Source organism: Arctopsyche grandis, chromosome 8 (assembly GCF_051622035.1).
Source record: "Arctopsyche grandis isolate Sample6627 chromosome 8, ASM5162203v2, whole genome shotgun sequence".
Taxonomy (NCBI): domain Eukaryota; kingdom Metazoa; phylum Arthropoda; class Insecta; order Trichoptera; family Hydropsychidae; genus Arctopsyche; species Arctopsyche grandis.
In genome coordinates, this window is record NC_135362.1 from 18,295,972 (window position 1) to 18,316,063 (window position 20,092).

General features: G+C 34.3%; 2 protein-coding genes across 2 annotated transcripts in view; one reads left to right on the plus strand and one right to left on the minus strand.

The window, feature by feature from the left end:
* The window catches only part of LOC143916132 (histamine H2 receptor-like), a 35,350-nt gene extending 29,750 nt beyond the window's left edge, over positions 1-5,600 (plus strand). The window contains exons 2-4 of the mRNA XM_077437055.1: positions 3,364-3,974; positions 4,052-4,222; positions 4,983-5,600. Of these exons, the coding sequence (XP_077293181.1) occupies positions 3,420-3,974; positions 4,052-4,222; positions 4,983-5,327 (1,071 nt within the window). The 5' untranslated portion in view covers positions 3,364-3,419 and the 3' untranslated portion in view covers positions 5,328-5,600. The remainder of the gene's footprint in view (positions 1-3,363; positions 3,975-4,051; positions 4,223-4,982) is intronic.
* nonC (serine/threonine-protein kinase Smg1) overlaps positions 1-20,092 on the minus strand; it is an 83,178-nt gene that overhangs the window by 43,420 nt on the left and 19,666 nt on the right. The gene's annotated exons all lie outside the window — the stretch shown is intronic.

Sequence of the window (20,092 nt, forward strand, 5' to 3'; positions counted from 1 at the left end):
GGTAATAGCTGATCTGTCTTGACAACTGTAATAGTGTCAACATTGTATTGTCTAAGTTAACATCAAGATGAGGAATGCTTAAGTTTTAAACCATATACAGTCCACTCTCTCTTCTTTAAAGTAAACTTATCTTGTAATGCTTATTCACAGCTTCAAAGGAGATTTCAAAAATTTTAATGTAAATAGAAACAACATTCACCAGAGGTATACCTATAAGTTGAAATATTACTGAACCAATAAATTGATTTTATCCTCACACTGGATGAGGCAAAGGTTTCATTATTCACCCTCTATTTAATTATTTTAAGAGCTATGATTTATTGTAAACGACTCGTCAGTAATGCTGTAACTCTGTAGAATAACTGTATTGTTCAACAGTTTTCCTATGTGGGACTATGTTCCGACTTTTGTAATGACGTGTGGCAAACAGTCTTATTAACTGATTGTCGATTGGCATTATTGACGAGTTGGCATTAGTGTCGGCCCAAGCGGAAATACGCGACGGTCGACAGAGTTCGAGCAGACGGCGTACGGACAACTTGTGTTCCGTACGCTCCGCTGAACCACCACGTGCAAATTTTACATTTCAATAAACTACATCAAACCATTATCGAAGTCTTTTCCAACAACCATTATAAAATAACACACTTTAAATAATTGTGTATCGCAATTACACACAATAACTTTTTTTTTCGAAAACGGTATAAATGGAGCACGCACTTGGAAATAAAATGAGAGTCACGTGCGTTCTTTGTGGGCAATCAATAAATTGAATGAAGGTCGAGAGGAAAAATTTATGGCGATATATACACATCAAAAAAATGAAACCAATCGTAAACTCCCTTTTCATGCATCTGATATATGTACAAAGTATCACTTGACGTTCAATACGTTTTAAGATTATGTAATGATCAAAGCCGCAAGCGAACGTGCGATTCGATACTTCCTGGTTTTAAGATCTTGTGAATAAAAATTGACCTTAAAAAGTTAATGGTCTGAAACGTTAAGGACTACCGAATCATTACTGAAATATTATGCGGATTTATGATAGCAATATATCAGGATTATGTCAATTTTTCATCGGATCCACAAAACTTTTATAAAAGATCTACTGTTTAAGATTTTTTAAAACATTTAAAATATTGTTCTGAATACATATATGTATGTATGTATGTACATATATTTAAATTTGATTTTGAAACTGCCAATGAAGATTATATTATTTGCATATGTTTTATGCGGATTTCCCCGGTCGATACGTAAATGATGGGATTTTGGATTATAATAACATGCATGTAATCTGTTTGAGGAAATAAATAAACCGCAGAACGTAATGTAAATTTTTTTTAGTTAAAAAAAAAGTTTTTAAGGAATATGGAAAATTAAAAAATAATACACTAAATGTCTGCGGTCAGTCGTCTCATAACTACCCACGCACAAAAATAACTAAAAATGCACTTATTTGCATCCGCTTAATAAAAGATCTACACGTAGAAAAAAAGAGGAAACATGTAAGGGGAGATACCATTTACGGTAAATTTAAAAAAAATTATCGTCGTATCGATAAGAATTTCAATAACCGATACAAAGTTTCAGTTCAATAGAACGAACGGTATTCAAAAAATCCCCAAAATACACAGACAGATTTTTTTAGATCATGAAAACGTGATCAGTGATCGATTCTGAGTTTGAATCAGTCAAAATCTGGAGTTCGTATTTTCGCATGATCACAAAACTTCATCTATTGTTACTAGGTATATAACAGAACATATTATTTTTATTTTTATATCATATTGGGTTATCGCGACATGACAGGTAACCCCAAATATGCTGTAAATTATGACTGAATTATGGTTTGAAGCTATTCAATATTCTTCCACCTTTGTCTATATTCTTTAGCTTAAGAGTAATCCATTAGATAGCTTTAATCGTACATATTTCTGGGTTCAACCGAATTATATGCTTTTTAATCCAATACAAATTAAACTTATTAGAATTAGAAGCAATTGAGTAACTGCTCAAGTGCTTCTAATGGACACATAATGCACTAACACTAAAATGAGCATTTGCGCAAAATGTGTAGGTATCAATAATGCCGGACACGATAGTGGATATGAGTGTTTTTATGCGGTAAGGCATATCGCATTATGTGTCACAACTTTATTCCACACGAGCAATGTCAGTTCCAGTGTCAAACAGGCTCGTGTGTGCACAACAAGTGCAGTGCTGAAGACACGTGTGTTCAGATTGATTACACGAAATTGATTCGATTCTATTCTCGATACAAATACAAAGTTTATCGTATATCTTTGTGGTAAATCTTGAAAATAAATTTGAGAAACTATTTTTCGTGGTTACGCAAGTCCAGCAAACCAGCACACCTGGCGCCGGTGGGAGGTCCAGATCGATGGAGCGTCCTCCGGAAGGTCAGGGCCGGAACAGGGTCGATATTGGATGTGCAGTGGAGCCTGGCTCAGATCAACACTTTGGAATGGCTCGTTTCCAAAATTGTTGGCAAGTTCACTGTGTTTCCAATGAAAGTTATCCTTCAACGTCGAGTGAATTAATTGAATTCATCTTCCAAAACACCGACGACGAATATGCTATGTATTTATAATATGTTTATCAAGTAGGAATCTAGATATTCTAAAATAAATTCAATATTAGTTTCGTTGAAATATGAACAAAATTTATCTCCGCTTAAAGATAATAAATACCATAAAGTGTGACGAAATTGATAAATTGCTGTAATATTTCAAAGCCCGCTGAAAAACTGAGAAAATGGAGGGAAAATTAGCAATTTCCTTGTTAGCATCCAGACTAATATAAAAAAAAATGTTTATTTTGTAACTGATTAACAATCGCAATTTATATAAGTGACTCTCTTACAGAAATGTTTGGATAAAAAGTTCGCTTTAAAGAGCAAAATTTAAGCTAATAAATAATGATGGAATTTAGCGCACTTATGCCAATCATTCGAAATTGATTTTGCAATACGACTCGTTTTAAAAAGAACTTGGTATGTAGGAAAATTTATAATCAGGATTTTTCGCTTAAAGAAAACGTATAAAATATACTCTATACACGTATGTAATTTCGTATTAAATGTGTAAAAACAAAAAAACACCGGTATAAATGGTCATATCACTTGAAAAAAATATATCACTGATCAATTTTCGTATGCGATCATAGATATTTTATTGACCAACTCAGTATTATATCATTTGTTTTTATAGTGAATAACCGCTATGGCGACCAAAATCAAACCAATATTGTGGTTTGCCTATTAGAGATTGTTTTTGAAATTTTCCTTATTGTGGTGCAATTCAAAGAAATAATTGAATAACTTTTTTTCAATTTCAGATATGGAAGGCAGCAAATAATACCAACTAAGAGGACACGTTTTCAATGCATGCAAAATGGCTTCGAACCAGTCCAACATTAAAGACTTTTCATATGACAACAACACAGATGAAATCGTATGCCACAACGAAATGTACATAACGCTCAAGCAAAGTTTACCCTACTGGACTATCGTGGATATCTTTTTGATGTTTATCATTATATCAGGCAATGTTTTGACAATTTTGGCAGTGAACCTCACGAGGAGTTTGTCCAAGCGTAATTCTAACAAGTGTGTATTGAACTTGGCTGTGTCTGACCTGACCGTCGGCCTGACACTGCCCTATCACATTGCGTTTTATGCCAGTGAAAGTTTAAGAGCCAACAAAATAACGTGCATCATGAAATTTTGTTTGATAATATTAACTTGCAGTGCTTCGATATCGAGTGTGATACTAGTGGCTGTCGATAGATATATGGCCATACTATATCCTCTGCACTACAATAAATACATGAGCAAACGAGTGTTGAGGTTGTTAGTGGTTTTGGGATGGACGGCCTCGGTCACAGTTAGTGTCGTGCCAATATTTTGGAACGAATGGGAAGATGGCATTATTTGCGATATGCATACAGTGAGTATTCAGGTCTTGTGTATATCTCAAGCGAAACATTTTAAGAATTTTATTTAGATTGTTTTTATCGATTTTAGGTGATGCCAAAGACGTATTCGACGTATATATTGACGCCCCTTTTTTCTATCATGTGGTTCATAATGTTGGTGGTGTATTGGAAGATTTGGAGGGAGGTAGTTCTACATACGAGAAGAATGAGAGTGGCCACTTGCCTCCCGTCAATTAAAAGAGATTGGAAAAGTTTACAGGTAAGGAAATAATTCAATAATAGATAGCTCAATTTAAAACTGATAACACAGCAAAAAAAAAAATTACCAGAGCGGAGACCAATCAATCTTTACTAAGTTTGACCCACTCAATTTTTATATTGATTTTTGTTGGTTCACGATCGTTTACGAGATATGAGCGTTTAAAAAAATGCGCAATTTTTACAGTTTTTTGGCTTTTGCGGTCTTTAACTCAATATAGTATTGCTGTGCTCAAAGTTAGTATTGGAATCAATAGTCAGATGTTTTTTTCTATTGAATTTGATTTTTTATTCTTTTAAAATACTTAACGACATTGATTGTCTAGCGAATTGTAAAAGTCAAAAATATATTTTTTACGGAATTTTTTCTCCGTGCTATTTTGCGTTTATTTGGCCAGTTTTTTTATTTCACCGCGTTTATAAGGATTGGTTTTCTATCTCAATATTTTTTTGCAAGCGAGATGGCATGCAGTCTACCTCACACAGTACAGCGGTCGTACTACATGCCATCTCACTTGCACCAACGCCATCAGCATCACAAATGTGTACACAACGAAAGTCTTTCTAACGCAATTACCGCTCGAGTTAGTACGTTTAGATAAAAAAAAAAATTTCATATATATAATAATATCGTCGAATTGCTATTATATTATTATTCATCCTCAAATGAAACTGAGAGAATCAAAAATTTATACAGCAATCAAACTTTGCTATGATGAATTTTCCAATTTTAATAAATATAAATATCGTGTTTGTTCCAGGTGGTTATGATGGTATTGGGAAGTTTCACAATATGTTGGATGCCTTACGTGGTCGTGGCGTGCGTTCAGGCAATAGATGCCGAACAAACACCCAACGTCATACTTTACATGATTTTATTTAGTCTGGCGAAAGTCAACTCCGGCATAAATCCAATTATATACGCTTGGAAAAATAGAGGATTCAGACGAGCATTCATACAATTGATTCGATGCAGAGATCCTAATTACAGAGACTCAAGCAGAAAATTAAGAAACGTTTCGTCAACGTCAGCCGAGGAGAAGAATCAAGTGAAGACTGTGAGCAAACGAGTGGAAGAGAAAGACTTTACATTGTGTGTAGTATAGCTTAGAATAATTCGAAGGATAATGTAAAAGATCGAAGGCTGTGACAAATTGCGACGATTCGCAAAATTTCTTGGATTGTGTACATCTTTATCGTACAAAACTAGGGTTATATAATACATAGGAACGATTTTTCCCAAAAGACCTAATCATGATAAACTGAAGATATTATATTATAGATAGACAAATAAATATATTTAATATATGTATAATAATTATAATGAAATTATGAAAGGCACTTTTACGCAGATTATTATGAATTTATAGAATGTAATTAAACAATACAAACAATTATTTATTTAATTTAATTTATTTATTTAAGTTTAACTTTGGATCATTGAGGCATTACAGGAGTCCCTAATGCGCCACAATTGTCGAAAAAATACAAAGATGAGATATACATAGACAAAAATGCATTTGTACATAAACATAAAAAAGCAAAAGTATTTTAATAATAGCAGATAAAGTAAAAATATAAAATAATAAAATACAAAGTGGTGAATGTCTTGCAATATATAATAACCAGCCCCAAATACAAAATACCCCTGCGAGGCCCAAATAGAAGAGAGAAGATCAAAATTTCACTAACATATATTAAATTATGAAAATAATTATGAGCGCAGGCCACCAAACAAATAGGTTAAAATAATCTCCGATAACCTATGCGCACTGAGGTGGAAAATATCACATTCAGGCTCTGCATAAATCATTTCATTGGGAAGTCGGAAAACTCTTGGAATTGTACCTTTTGCCCGCACAGTTCTATAAAGAACTGTGCGAGCAAGAGGAACAACCATCAAATGACGATGTCTAGCACGCACATAATTATTAAGGACATAAATACCCAACTGTTCCAGCAACGATGGGTATGACGTATTACCACGTTGAAGCTGGAGAACAAAGCGAATTAATAGTTGAATTAATGATAAATAATTATATAACGAAGTTAATAATAATGAATTAATGATAAATAATTATATATTAGCCTCTATTAGCTTCTGTCTAACATCGAGAGGCGCCGGGTTCAATCCCATGAGCTGACCTCGATTAAAAAGAATTTTTCTGATTATATCTGTAGTGCTGCTGGCCAGACTTGGATATTTGTGACTCCAGGACGATCGTTTATTGAAACGGTTCCCGATTAAATTGGATGTCGAAACGGGTGAAACGGTTCGATGTTGAAACCGTTCCCGATTAAATAGGCTAAAAACCTTCCTACCCACTGTCGCCACTATTTGAGTATGATTAATGTACAATAAAATGTATGTACAATTCATAGATGTCTCGTTAATTTGCGAGTTTTCAGTGTCTCGTAATTCAGCGACTTGTGTAATAAAAATGCTGATTTTTTTGTAATTGGCCAGGAAGACGCATTGGGGTTTACCTGTAAGGCATTTCTGGTATAAAATGTAATAAAAAAATATCCTAACATACATACATGTGGCGTGAGAATAAATCAAGTCAATAAGCTAAAACTCGCAAGGTTGTTTTGTCTTTTTGTAAAATTGAAAAGAAAATCCGGGAAATGTTTCTCGACACTAAGAGGATTCGCATTGTGCCAAGATACTGAAATCACGAGTCGACCTTAACAAACGATGACAGACACGTGGACTTTTTATTACTGCTAGTAATGGTAAGTTAAGCGAATGATTTACAAGAAAATTTTCGCATAATTCTTCTTCAACGCAAAAGTTTCCGAATATATAGATACATACATATATGAATACATTTCACCTGTATTTTTAGAAAGGTTATAATGCGAAAGATGCGAAGGCGTGATGTCGTAAAACGAATAATACATTGTATTCATGATATTCGGCAGGCAAAACCCCAGCAGCTATTTATTCGCAAGTTTCCCAATGCCGGAATAGAGTTCGCAAAGCCAGAAAATACCAACGAGTGTCCATAAAAAATGTAAAATCTCTCGGGTAGTAGCCTCGAACGGAATGAAAGCGTTTAGTCCGTTAGTATGTGTACAAATATATACATGCATACGTACCTACATACATAAATACACATATCGAATGTAAAAATGCTGAATGATGGAAATTATCGCGCGCCTTGCCTCTTAATCCCGGAGAGGAATATCCGGAAAAGTCGACAAATCCGCACGAGCACGAGAGAACGGACGTGAAATCTGTGAAAATTCCTTTCTAATGCGGACTACCAGTACACTATCTACTTTTCGTATAAGATAAGCTGATGTTAAATCTAAAAATATGTTATACATATATAGAAAGCTGTACAATTTGGAGAATTCGCACATCCTTCGTAAGCAAATGACATACATATTTCAACAAAGTTCACCTTCAATAACCTCCGATAATAACGACCGCGACAATAAAGTATATATTATTAATTTATTAAAACCCGCATTAAAAAAAACAACATTATATATGTATGTACTTGTTGAGTTTATAATAATAACAGTAAACACTGAAGGATATGGATTACTTTTAATAAAAAAAAAAGATTGATATTCTTCCACGCATTTACATATACATACATACATATATGTAGGTATATGATTTCCTTCCTTCAATTTTTTTCCCCATTTTACTTCTGATACTACGAAACAATTTGGTCGGCGTCCAAGTTGTACATTTCAATAATGTTGAATGTGAAAACATTATCCATAACGGTTTCAAGGACGGAAATTTTCTCAGATATATTTAAACGTTGAATATTCGTTAAAATTACTATGATAACATACTAAATTACAAACATAAATTCAACGCTTGCCTATCTACTTAATATTATTAAGCAGTAAAATTTTTGATATAAAATATAATATTTTGCATATATAAAATATAACATTATATGTACATATATACACATCAAAATGATACCCATGTAGATATCTATTGCATATAAAATTTTCTGAAAATACTATATGTATGTACAAAACCAGCGTTCAACATTGTAGAGAAAGCTCGTTACAAGAATATAAACATTTTATTCATCGTAAACTCCGAAAATATACAATGGTAATACGACTTTATACCAGATGTACGAAAGATGAACGATATCGTTACACTAAAAGGGAAAATAATTAGGCGAATACACTACGCAAGTATATGTATATTGAAGATTTGCATACAAATGCTATTTATGGGACTTTCCAGACATTTCCCTGATGCGAGAATGTGCAGCAGCCTGCGGAGGGATGGGAAGCAATTTAACGTGGGGATTTATTCAGAAAGTTGTGCAGTCGAATCAGGTCAACGCATTCAACAACTAAGCCTCGAGACGAGAGCAGAGAACACCACTCCGTGCTGAAGAACTGACCCGAGACAATCCGAGACCCAGAGGGGGAAAAAACAAACGTTCCCAACACGAAGGGAATAAGTAACTATACACATAACACTGAAGCTACAAAGAGTACCCCTCAAATGACGCGTGCACTAAGGTGGAGAGGAATCGGGGAGGGGCAGCGCACCCTGAGAAGACGCTGCATAAACCATGAGAGGAAATTTAGACGCAATTTATTCCCTCGGGGTGGGGTAACGTATCGTCCGCCATCTTTTATGTATGTAAAATATTCGATGTAGCAGAGTATAGCTTCATCACGATTATTCGTTCGTGGACAGGGTTGATAACCGCTCTCAAATGGAAAACTGAGGAGAGACCGGCGACAGAGATTTTTCATTTTCTCACATGAGTAACGAATTCGATTTTAAAAACTCAATTGAATTCAAATTTAAATCGGCGACAGCTTTTAAGACATCGAATACTATTCATAAACTAGGCATGCCCCGTGCACCATATAAAGATTATTTTATTAAAATACAATTAAAGGCGCAGAAATATTAAAATCACACCACAATATGTCTACAGCAAAAATTTAAATATCGACAGAGAAAAAAATAAGAGAGAAAAGGCATCGATCGTGAAATAAAAGTCATATTGAAATCAGTGGCGTGCTGTGACTTTTAAAACAGCGGACTAGTTATGGACAAAAAAAATATATATACATACATATGTACATATGTATGTATATGTATATATATATTTTTTTAATTACATATAATAATCTATTTTGAAGTGTTGAGTATATCATAATTTTTCATTTTTGTGAAAAACGAAATATCCTAAGTAGTCTACATAATAACATTTTGTTTGTTTTAAAAACTTAATATTCTGAATGATTTTTCGTCCAATCGATCCAGAATGCCACATTCCATGGCCTCTACAATAGTCTATTCCACTACAATGGTGCATTTATTTAGCAACATATTATATATATGAAAGTTCACTACTATGTACATATGTCGGTATAACATGTATATTAAATATATAATCGAAATTTACAAATACATAGTGTATTATAGCAAACAAAAACGTTAAAGTGATATGTTTTATGCTTATAAAACTTTAATTTTATGCAATATGTGTACATATGTATGTATGTATATGTAATAATATTAAAATGAAACACTTCATAATAATTAAAATAGGAAACTTTTGCAAGCAAGTACGTAGTATATATGTATGTACATATTAGCTGCTATATGTGAAAGTGACGGGAGTCCAATTTTCAGTTCCAAAAAAATTATTTCTGTTTGACCTTATTGACAAATTATTATCACTTCTTTTAATTCGATATGTTCAGAATCTTGGAAAAGCAGAATAAACGTATATAGGCCACCAGCATTTTTAAATATTGGAAAAAGCAAAACATTATATTTAATGTTTTGCGGGATATTTCTCGAAATGAAGAAAATTGGACACGCCAATTTCAAATATAACGGCTCATATGTATAAATATCGTTGGGTTTTTAAAACAGAACATACCTATACTAATGCCGATTATACATATACACATATATACGAACAAATAAGTTTCTGGCAACGCTGATGCAACATCATTAGCCACATATGACTGGCCACACAAAATTGTATCGCCTGAGATTAAGAGTTTTAACGCTAGATGAGTTCAGTCAAACAACGTTAAGCGAATGAGAAAACCGCACTCTACCATTGGCCGCTTTCCCGCTTTTATGGCGTTTTCAAATGCACCATGTCAAATACCACGTCCAAAAACTTGGACAAAACTAAACACTGTAATTGAACCTTTCACTGCTCTCGCCTGTCGTATTTTACAGATACGAACATACATACATATAATAAATATGCGTACGCATCTACCTGTACTTTATTTGCGGAACTTGGCGCAATTCTAGAAGCAAGCGTTTGTTAAATTAAAATTGTATCGACGACCGGATATCGAGGTAATGAAGCTACAGTTGCATTGATGCAGATAAATGGAGCAACGCTATTGGAAAGTTCAACGGTAATAATGGTCGGGGGAGGTTTAATACCTATCGCATACGACTAGCACTTTAAGCGTTACCGGACGCGTTTTGCGCACAAATTGCAAGAGTGCACGGATTGTGGCTCATTTAGTTTCCAAAGCAAAATAATCATTAACGTAATACGGAAACAATATTTTAGTATAAAATATTAATATTCGAAATCACCAGAGAAGGTTAGATAATCGTTAGGAAAGAACTGCGTTTATTGTTTATCCAATGGTACTGTTTATACTATATTTTCACTTTTGCCTCAAACTCAACGCCTTTTTATAACCGATCTACACAGTATATTTTAAAAATATTAAGCTATTTTCATCGCCGGAAATATGCCTCGTCTTAGCAGAAGAGTATAAAACGTGAGCTACCAATGTGAATTGAGAAATTGATAAAACTGAATTTATAGTTGACTAGTATGAATATTAAGATCAATGAAAATAATTTGTTATATATTACTTATGTGTACTTTGTGGTAGGTATATCATCTGGTTTTGCTTCATGTTATATTTTATTTATCAATAAAGATAAGATACGCCGTAATGGTTTTTCGTTGTCTTAAAATAGTTGGTATAAATGGTTCGGTAACAAACAAACAATTGTTAAATATTTTAACAATTGTTTGTTTGCATAAATAGTTAATGTGCATTCACTGTCAGAAATGATTTAAAAAATTGCAGCTTCAGAAATGTTTATAATATGATAATATACGTACGTACAAACATACGCGTTGACGAGTAAAAAGATAAGTTGAACTTTTGATGCTTAGGATAAGGTCAAGATACATTTTACTACTACAAGACTACGTGGACTAATTGTTGATTGAAAGCCAGGGCGACTTTCATTCGGCTAAAAAAAGTCACATGTAGCCGTGAATTATCCCTGATAATCCGTATGAGGATGGTGAGATGCTTTGTGGTCCCAGTTCTCTTATACTGAGTGGAAACGTGTGCCCTCACTGAAACAATTATGAAAAAATAGAAGAGCCTTGTAAAAAATAGAAGCATTTGAAATGTGGATATACAGACGAATGGTACGTATAAGCTAGACAGATAAGGTTAATAAAAATAGAGTGTGTTTTGTCTCGAATGAATAAAACAAAAGAAATCGCCAAGATCATCAAGATACGAAAACTTGAATACTTTGGTCATGTAATGCGACACCCTGAGACATAACAACTCCTGCATCTCATTATTCAAGGGAAGATCTGCGGAAGGAGAGGCTCTGGGAGGCGGACGTCCTGGCTGAAAAACCAGAGACAATGCTCCAACCAAAATACCACTGCAGTGTTCCGGGTCGCGACCAACAAAATCATCATTGGAAACTTGATTGCCAACGTCCGATAACGGATAAGGTGCTAGGAGAAGAAGAACTGATTGTGTACTTTAGGCTGGAAAAATCCTCTCAAGTCACATATGTATTTGATCATTTATGCAACGACGTAAGTATTACGAAGTCGGGGGGCAAGATTCGGGATGATAAGACGAGAAACAAGCAAATTAAACAAGTTTTCCCAACGACACACCCATGTTCCCAGAATGGTCCCGGTCCGAACGTCGACACACAAAGCGTTAGAGACGCTTTGCGAAAATTTATCAAAGTCGGTATTAATTTGAAAAGTTTTCCAAAGGATTCTGCACGCGCTCGTGCGCGTGTTGAGGATTTGGAAAAGCGTGCGCCCTTCTTCAAGGTAGGCCTCCCCAAATGCAAACTTTCTCGCGCCAATAAAACAAATGAAAACAAAAAGGAAACATCTTAGAGATTAAAAGACGCGAAGGGGGGAACATGTCAGCTGAAATGCGTGACAAGAAAGTTTGAACACCAAACGCTGAATACCTACTTCGCTTCTTCGATTAAGCTCTACACTATGTTTGCTTATAAAGGAGAAGATAGAAAACTTTAATTTTACAACGAACGAAGCTCGCCTTGTTTTCACCAAAGAATCAAGTACTAATTAAAAACGTTGAACGCATAGATTTCATATATTATAATTAAAAGTCAAATTATAACACAAAACCAATGACTCTGCTGTTTCCAGACAGGACCGCGACATTTTAATCAGATAAAAAATTGTCATTTTATCTTATTATTTTTGCGACACGAGTCTCATATGCGGTTTAATCAATCAACGCCACTTCAAGTCGTGCGAAAAAGCCAAATGAAAGTCGTCCAGACGATCCGAGGATCAAAGACAGGACAAAAACTAGCATGGGTAAAATTGCGGGTGGGTACACTACCACTCAACGAGACGAATCAATCACGGATAAGATGTATCCATAGCTAGGATATGACACGTTTTCGTTTTCCGGGGACACCAGACGAATCGCCTTGCCGCCTCTTTCTTCAATTTCGCAAAACGCGGCCACTTTCGGCGAATCCAATCTATGAAAATAATAGTTTATTATTACGGCGACCTTCACAGAGGCAAAAACTCCAAAACAATGAAAACAAGAAAACGTATCAATTACACGGTTTCGTTGATTCACTGTCCTTCGCAATTTGTACAAAAGCTCTGTGGGCATTTGAGATGGATCGTAGTCAGAGATTATCAATTTGTTTCCAACATAGTCAATGCGTTTCGTGCTAAGGAGACATTAATATTAGATTTATGAATTCCGCAGAGTTCTCGTATACGACTGGAGAAGGCCATCAGTTATAGAGTAAGAGCAAACTTTGTGACATATTAAAATTATGCCTCAAGTGCTTCAATTTTCAAACTGGAATATTTTAATACAAGCTCATACGGTGATTTGGCGTCAGACAAGAAAAAGCTTTTTAAAACTTTAAACCAAATTGGGCCAATATATAGATTTGCAGTAACAAACTGAGCAAAGCTTAATTCGAGTAACTACTAAAAATGGATAAATTCATCAACATTATACAGGTAATTATAAAATAAAACTCACTCAGAAAGACTACACAATTTGTACATAAATATATACGTACATATAATAAAACTTGGACAGGCCTTAATTTAAAAATGAAGCTAAGACCTGACAGTCAGCCTAAAATTAGACTGAATTTTATTATTTAATGATGCAATAAACCTCTAGATATTCAAATTGAGGAGCCGAGCACAAAACAGAAGGGAATGAGTGAATCTTTAACTGTTACTACCAACATTGATAAAGAAGCAAATTCAAAATATGCCACATGTGACATACATATGTATGTATGTATATGCATGTACATATGTAGCTACAATACAGTACGAGTACCGGTGGTAAATTAAACAGTTTGGCTAAAAAATGATACATTCATCAGAGAAATATCGTGTCATCGCCTTTTCCTTTATTTACGTGTCGTAAGATGAACTAAAATCTTATCATTCATTTATATCTAAATAGGCAACGAATAATTATAGATAGTATACGTACATATAATATATGTATATGTTTTTAAATACTAACATATTTTAAGTTTTTATTCACATTTTCTATAAACTTCGGTAAATAAATTGATGTGTAAACAGTACATCTACACTCAACGGATAATATACATAGGTATAATAAAAACACTTCAGATTTAAAAACAGTGGACAATTCCACAAATAGTTAGGCGTATGCCATATTAATTCAAATATTAGATTTTACGATAATTCGTCAAATGGGGGGACGAAAGCATAAACAAATTGTGGCAAAGCTGATAAGACCATCAAATAAATATTGCATGCACACGCCCGAATACGATAAAACCAAAACTAAAGTGTATCCATTGTATTCGCGTAATCAATTATCAGTGTCATATTTGCGGGTCGACGATGCTTCAGTTTCTACACGGGTACCTACATCACAAGACGTGCTCTTGTCCTTATGTTTATTTATTTTTTTTACAAGTGAAATGTGCTGAATGTGCCCGTTAATAATGTATACGCGTACGAGAGCAGAATGAAGATCACACAACCTCCAACATAACGAACTAGACAGGGAAGGAAGCAAGCGAGAGCAACACTTCTGAAGATGTTCAAAGCGAAATTTAATTGAATATGTATATACTATGTACATACATATGTACATAGTATATACATACGGATAAACTTATACACTAGTTATGCTATTATGTTATCCAGTCATCATCAAACATTCGGGCCGCCTTGAAGTGTAAAATCGAATAATTAATTCAAACACGGTAAGTATCTAGTAAGTCAAGTTTGAAAGCGTTGAGTGGGTTGAAGCGATACTCAAACAAGGGGATTATTTGGACAAAAGCTGCTTATGGCGATTCGGAAAACTCAAACCGGGTTGAGCTTTCACCGAACGCAATCTATTCTTAGCGATATAGACAATAAAAAGGGGGACTAGTAAATCCAATCGGGGTTGTATGTACATATATCCAGAGAAACAGTGGTGAGCAAACTGTGGCGATACCAGGGGTTGGACAAACAATTTGTAGGTTAGAAGCAAACAAAACGCTAATTGATTACCGCAGGGGTGTCGGTCGATTCAACTGTTGGAAACCCAGGTATCGACATAGCGCATCGTCAATCCAATGGAAAACTTTCAGCGGAGAAAATAATTTTCCGCTCCACTCTTCTCTTTCCAACCTGTCTAATTGTCTATGATTGATCGAAGTTTATTCTCCCAATACAATTTACACACACGTTACATTTTAGATATACAATACATATACATATGTACATATAGAGTTCGACAAATACACTCGACACTCAAGCGAAGCAGAAAATTATAGACGAAGCAAAATCCAACAACTGCATAGTTACCGATAGGCAAAAGGCTCACGGAGCGACATGGAACGGGTTGGGACTCGTGGGAGCAGGTTCCAATAGCAATAAATATGGGTTCATCTGGGAACACGATTAAGACCAGAGATCGGCGAACAAGTTTATTATGCATACAAAAATGGTTCACTATTGTCCACTATTTTTTTTGCTATCTTGCTTTGTAGGTAGAGCGCGGATAGAGAGCGGGCTTTTTCCAGGAATCGGGGCGGTTTGGCTCTATTTACAAAGCTAGAGTGCAAAAAAAAAGTTCGGCGAACCTTTAACAATGCATTTACAACAATTGAACATCGAACGGCGCGCTCTGGGTCCGCTCTTTATTTGTAGGTCACTTGTCCGGCGAACTCTGATTATGACCAAAGATCAGCGTTGGATGGATACTTTTCGCGCATAAAATGGTTCACTAATTCTTAGAACAACCACGCTTTTTTTAATCTCTTGCTTTGAACACTAATGGAGCGGTCTATTGATATTTGAAAAGCATCCACGCAAAGTCGATCTCTGATTATAACAAGAGGACTACAATCAAATCTTAAATAGAGGGAAACAAATAATAAGAAAAAAAAATCCAACATTTTTTTGGTTCTAAAAATGAATTATGAATTAATAACGTCGATCTGCTTCTGAAAGTGAATTTGGATTCCACGTAATTGTAATATATGAAAGTACATATAAGAAAACTGTTCATTCAGACTTTACAAAAAAGATAAGACAAACTTTATAAAATGTTCTATGTGAGAAAAGGAAAATTTTAGTGTAGCAAAAAAGAATACCGATAGTGGATTTAAACTTAAAGTAGATACAAACGTACAAAGTACTGTTTGACATTATTGACCATAAAAACTTAAAATATTGGAAAAAAATGTGAAATAAATATTATATATTTTAAAATTTCGGGAAATTATGAGTATTCACACATATGTAAGTGCATATTTACATAAATTTGTAGATCACGGAAACTGCTATACAAACCATGTGTCAGGGTTTCCCGGGCGGATAAAAGTTTTAAATTTTTTTTACCCAAATTGTTGTAAATAAGGACAATATGAGATAGCATACAAAATTTGATGTTTACGAAGTTGGAAATAGATTTTGTATAGCGGACAAACATAAGCCCAAACAAACAAACAAGCATTCATTCAAACATACAGATTATATATTTATGCTATATTTATGTACATATCTGAAAATTTTGCAATAGTCCCCTCGGAGTTTTTAGATAAATATACATATGTATATGTTTGCATGTTCGAAATTTTTTAACGGTTATGATGACAATTAAACGGCTGAAAATAAGTCAGATTTAAATTTTGTACGAGACTGTAAATTGTAACGGACACTCAAATGAAACATACAAAAATGCGTAATTCCAAAGCGTATTGTTGCGGTTTACGACATTTCGAAAATATCAAATTTTATACAAACCCTTCGGGCTACGCGAAGCAATGTATATTGAATGACAAAATACAAATAAAAAATACAGATCACAACCTTTTATTTCATCATATACTTTATAATTATAATTGTATCAATGTAAAACATGACGTGAATATTTTTTGATGAAATTACTGCAAAATTCAATTATAATTTATACTAGTTTAAGTATACATCATTCCCCTCGCTCTCCCAATAATTTAATGAGGCTATTTTAGCACCACCAGCGACGAAAAGCGAACCCCTAATGAACTAAAAGCGAAAATTTCCATCAGCAGTTTTGTCACCGGTTTAAAAACACTGAAATTCCGATCACATTTATGGATCCAATATAAGCAAGTTATTCGCGATCCGGAAATACAATATTAAAAATTTCAACATCCACCATCTGAATAAAATATCGTAACTCATTCTACAACATGTCTATCTATATTATTATACAATGTTAAAAATAAATGATATACGTGTGCCGAAAAGTGGATATCAAATGAGCACCGTCTGAAAGTTCCAACCGTTAGTTATTGCCTGTTTTTGAACTTTGAACGTGTTTTGGGCATGTAAACTATGCGGCTCAATATTGATGAATTGGTATATTGATGAATGTACGACTAACAAAACTTTATATATTTGTAAAACTCGAGTGGAATGAAGTTAACATGAATATAAAATTTTCAGCAAAATCGACCAGGATTCAGTCAAGGCTTACTTTCCGAGCGCCGATGCTTGTCACATTTCGTTTGAAATTTACAACTCTAGATTCCAAATTCAAATCACGTAGTATTACAGCGACTAGCAAAAGGAACATAAGGCGATACAGTCAAATCGCGTGGAATTTAAAATGTTAACCCCTTTGAACGGTTAAAATATGACATTCATTTCCTACATATATGGGTATTAGGCTTTACAAGCTCAAATATGTATGTATGTATGTTCAAGTGCCTACCAATCCTCGAATTGACAACAGGATACTAACCTGCGACGATATTCAAATCATATCACGTCGAGTTCAATAGCAAAGGAAACCTCTCGTTTGTAACATGAATAATGCAGTGTCGGATGTCGTCGGAAATCATCAAAATCCAGGATAAATTGCTATTGTATGATACCAATTTCGGATATGTCTCGCTAGCCACTAACACAGCCCGTAAAATTGTTTTAATGGTACGCACATTCAAGGTTGAAAACCTTTCATGAAAATTAACTGACGGTAATGTATTTTTAATTGCGCCAGTTCTAAGTTTACCTTCGAAACACATACATACATACTGGCTACCGGGTTCATAACATAATAACGATGTTCAATAAACGAAGCCAATCGACATTTGGCGAGTAATATCGTGTTAATAAATGTATTGATACGGTGTGGGAATATGTATGACAATGCTCATTAAGCTACGCCACAGTAGGAATTTGCATTTAGAGCACTCGTTTTGATCCATGAGTTAACTGTATTCCAAACTGTGGAGGACAAATTGCACCGAAACTGTCACGGTATCTAAATATATACACATCCATACAATATAAAATAGCAATTGAGCTCGCAATGCTGAATACCAATGTTCACATTTTAAAAGCCACTCAAAAATAGAAATTATCGAATTTCTTTTCCAAGGCAAAACATATACATACATACACATAAAATAAATATGAACCCGTATAATTCTTTCACAATAGGTTTTGTGAAATCTGAATAGACATTTTCACATATTAAAAAAATATATAAATAATCATTTTTTACAACGCGCACACATAATGTTTCGGTTAAAATTTAGTCATATTCACGTAAATCAATTTAAAAAAATACAAAAATAATCTTCATTGATCCGAGCCCTATCGTGAAATGCGATAATCTTTTATTTTTCGAGCAGCATAGAGAAAAATCACGGAAAAGCCTTAATTGATTGATAAGAAAATTACTTCCTCACGCGCACGAAAGTCGTTAAGGTGTTTAAAAATTATCAGCAATTTAATTAATGATTTTACGTGTAGTTCGTAGTTGTATTACATTTCATAACAAGTTGATGATAAAAATTCAATATTAATTTTTAAACGAAATGTTTGACCTTTTTTACATACGAGCATGTGGCGTACAATTTTCTTAGATAAATATTAACACTTTTCCATCATAATTTAAAAAAAAATAAATAGTGCGAATACAACGAACTCAATCGTTAAGTAACTTAACGACATCAATCCGTTAAAACTGCAATCCAATATTCCTAAATGATATAAAATGTTTTATCGATATTTCAATAACACAATTATGGCAAATGGCAATTGCGCATGAAAGTTCAATTTTTATTACAACATTTTCCAGTATCGTTATATGTATATGTACCTAATATTAATAGAATCTTGACTTGAACAATTACGGCATTGTTTCCTTTAGAAGTATGAGTTTACACCTAATGGGATACTTCAGCATGTTAACACGGCCAAGACTTCGGCCAACACATGTCGAAAGCCCTCACTCGCGAGGGCGGGAAACCTTGAACGCTTGAACCCTTAAATCGAATTTCTTCGATATATTGAACGTCGGTCTTATTTATTGACTTAATTCGGCGTCGTAAATCGACCCAATGAAGTCGTCGATATTTCTTCCCGTGAGAATCTAGGGGTGATTTATACCTTGCAACACGCCGATAAGGTTAATGTGAGACATTCCGCGCGCGCAGGAAGACATCGACCGCGGATACGGTCGATTCGAGTAGATGGAGTACTTAAAATGAAACTATTTTTACCATTCGTAAAAAAGCACACATTACCAGTAAGCGTGCCTCAATAAATTCGATGAATTTTTGATAGATTTTTTTATCACATGTTTTTTTCAAATTTCGGTCACAAAATCCGTGAATTACGTATATTACGTACGGCGAAAAAGTTAGTAAGTAAACCTTATCGGCTATGTGAAAAGTTTAAGAGCAACATATAAAACTAATCGCTGAAATAAATCAAGGAATTTTCTCGGGCAAAAATTTTCCACTTCGGTGGTTACAACCGCGAGTTGCCCCGCCGACACTTCTACATACATACTATTAAAACTAGCACGCTAAATCACTGCAACTTGCCGCTGGAGATTATTTCAAATCGAACGATTTGATCACAAAAGTAGCGATTAAAATAGTATAAGTTTTTCGCTCTCCGCAATTCGAGTTGTGTGCCAAATTTGGAGCGATTAGCAAAATGATACGGGTAATATTATGGAACGGCAAACATCGTATTTAAATGCAGCTACGCCGTTATATTTCGCTAGATTGCGGATTATGCTAAATTTAACCAATTAAAAA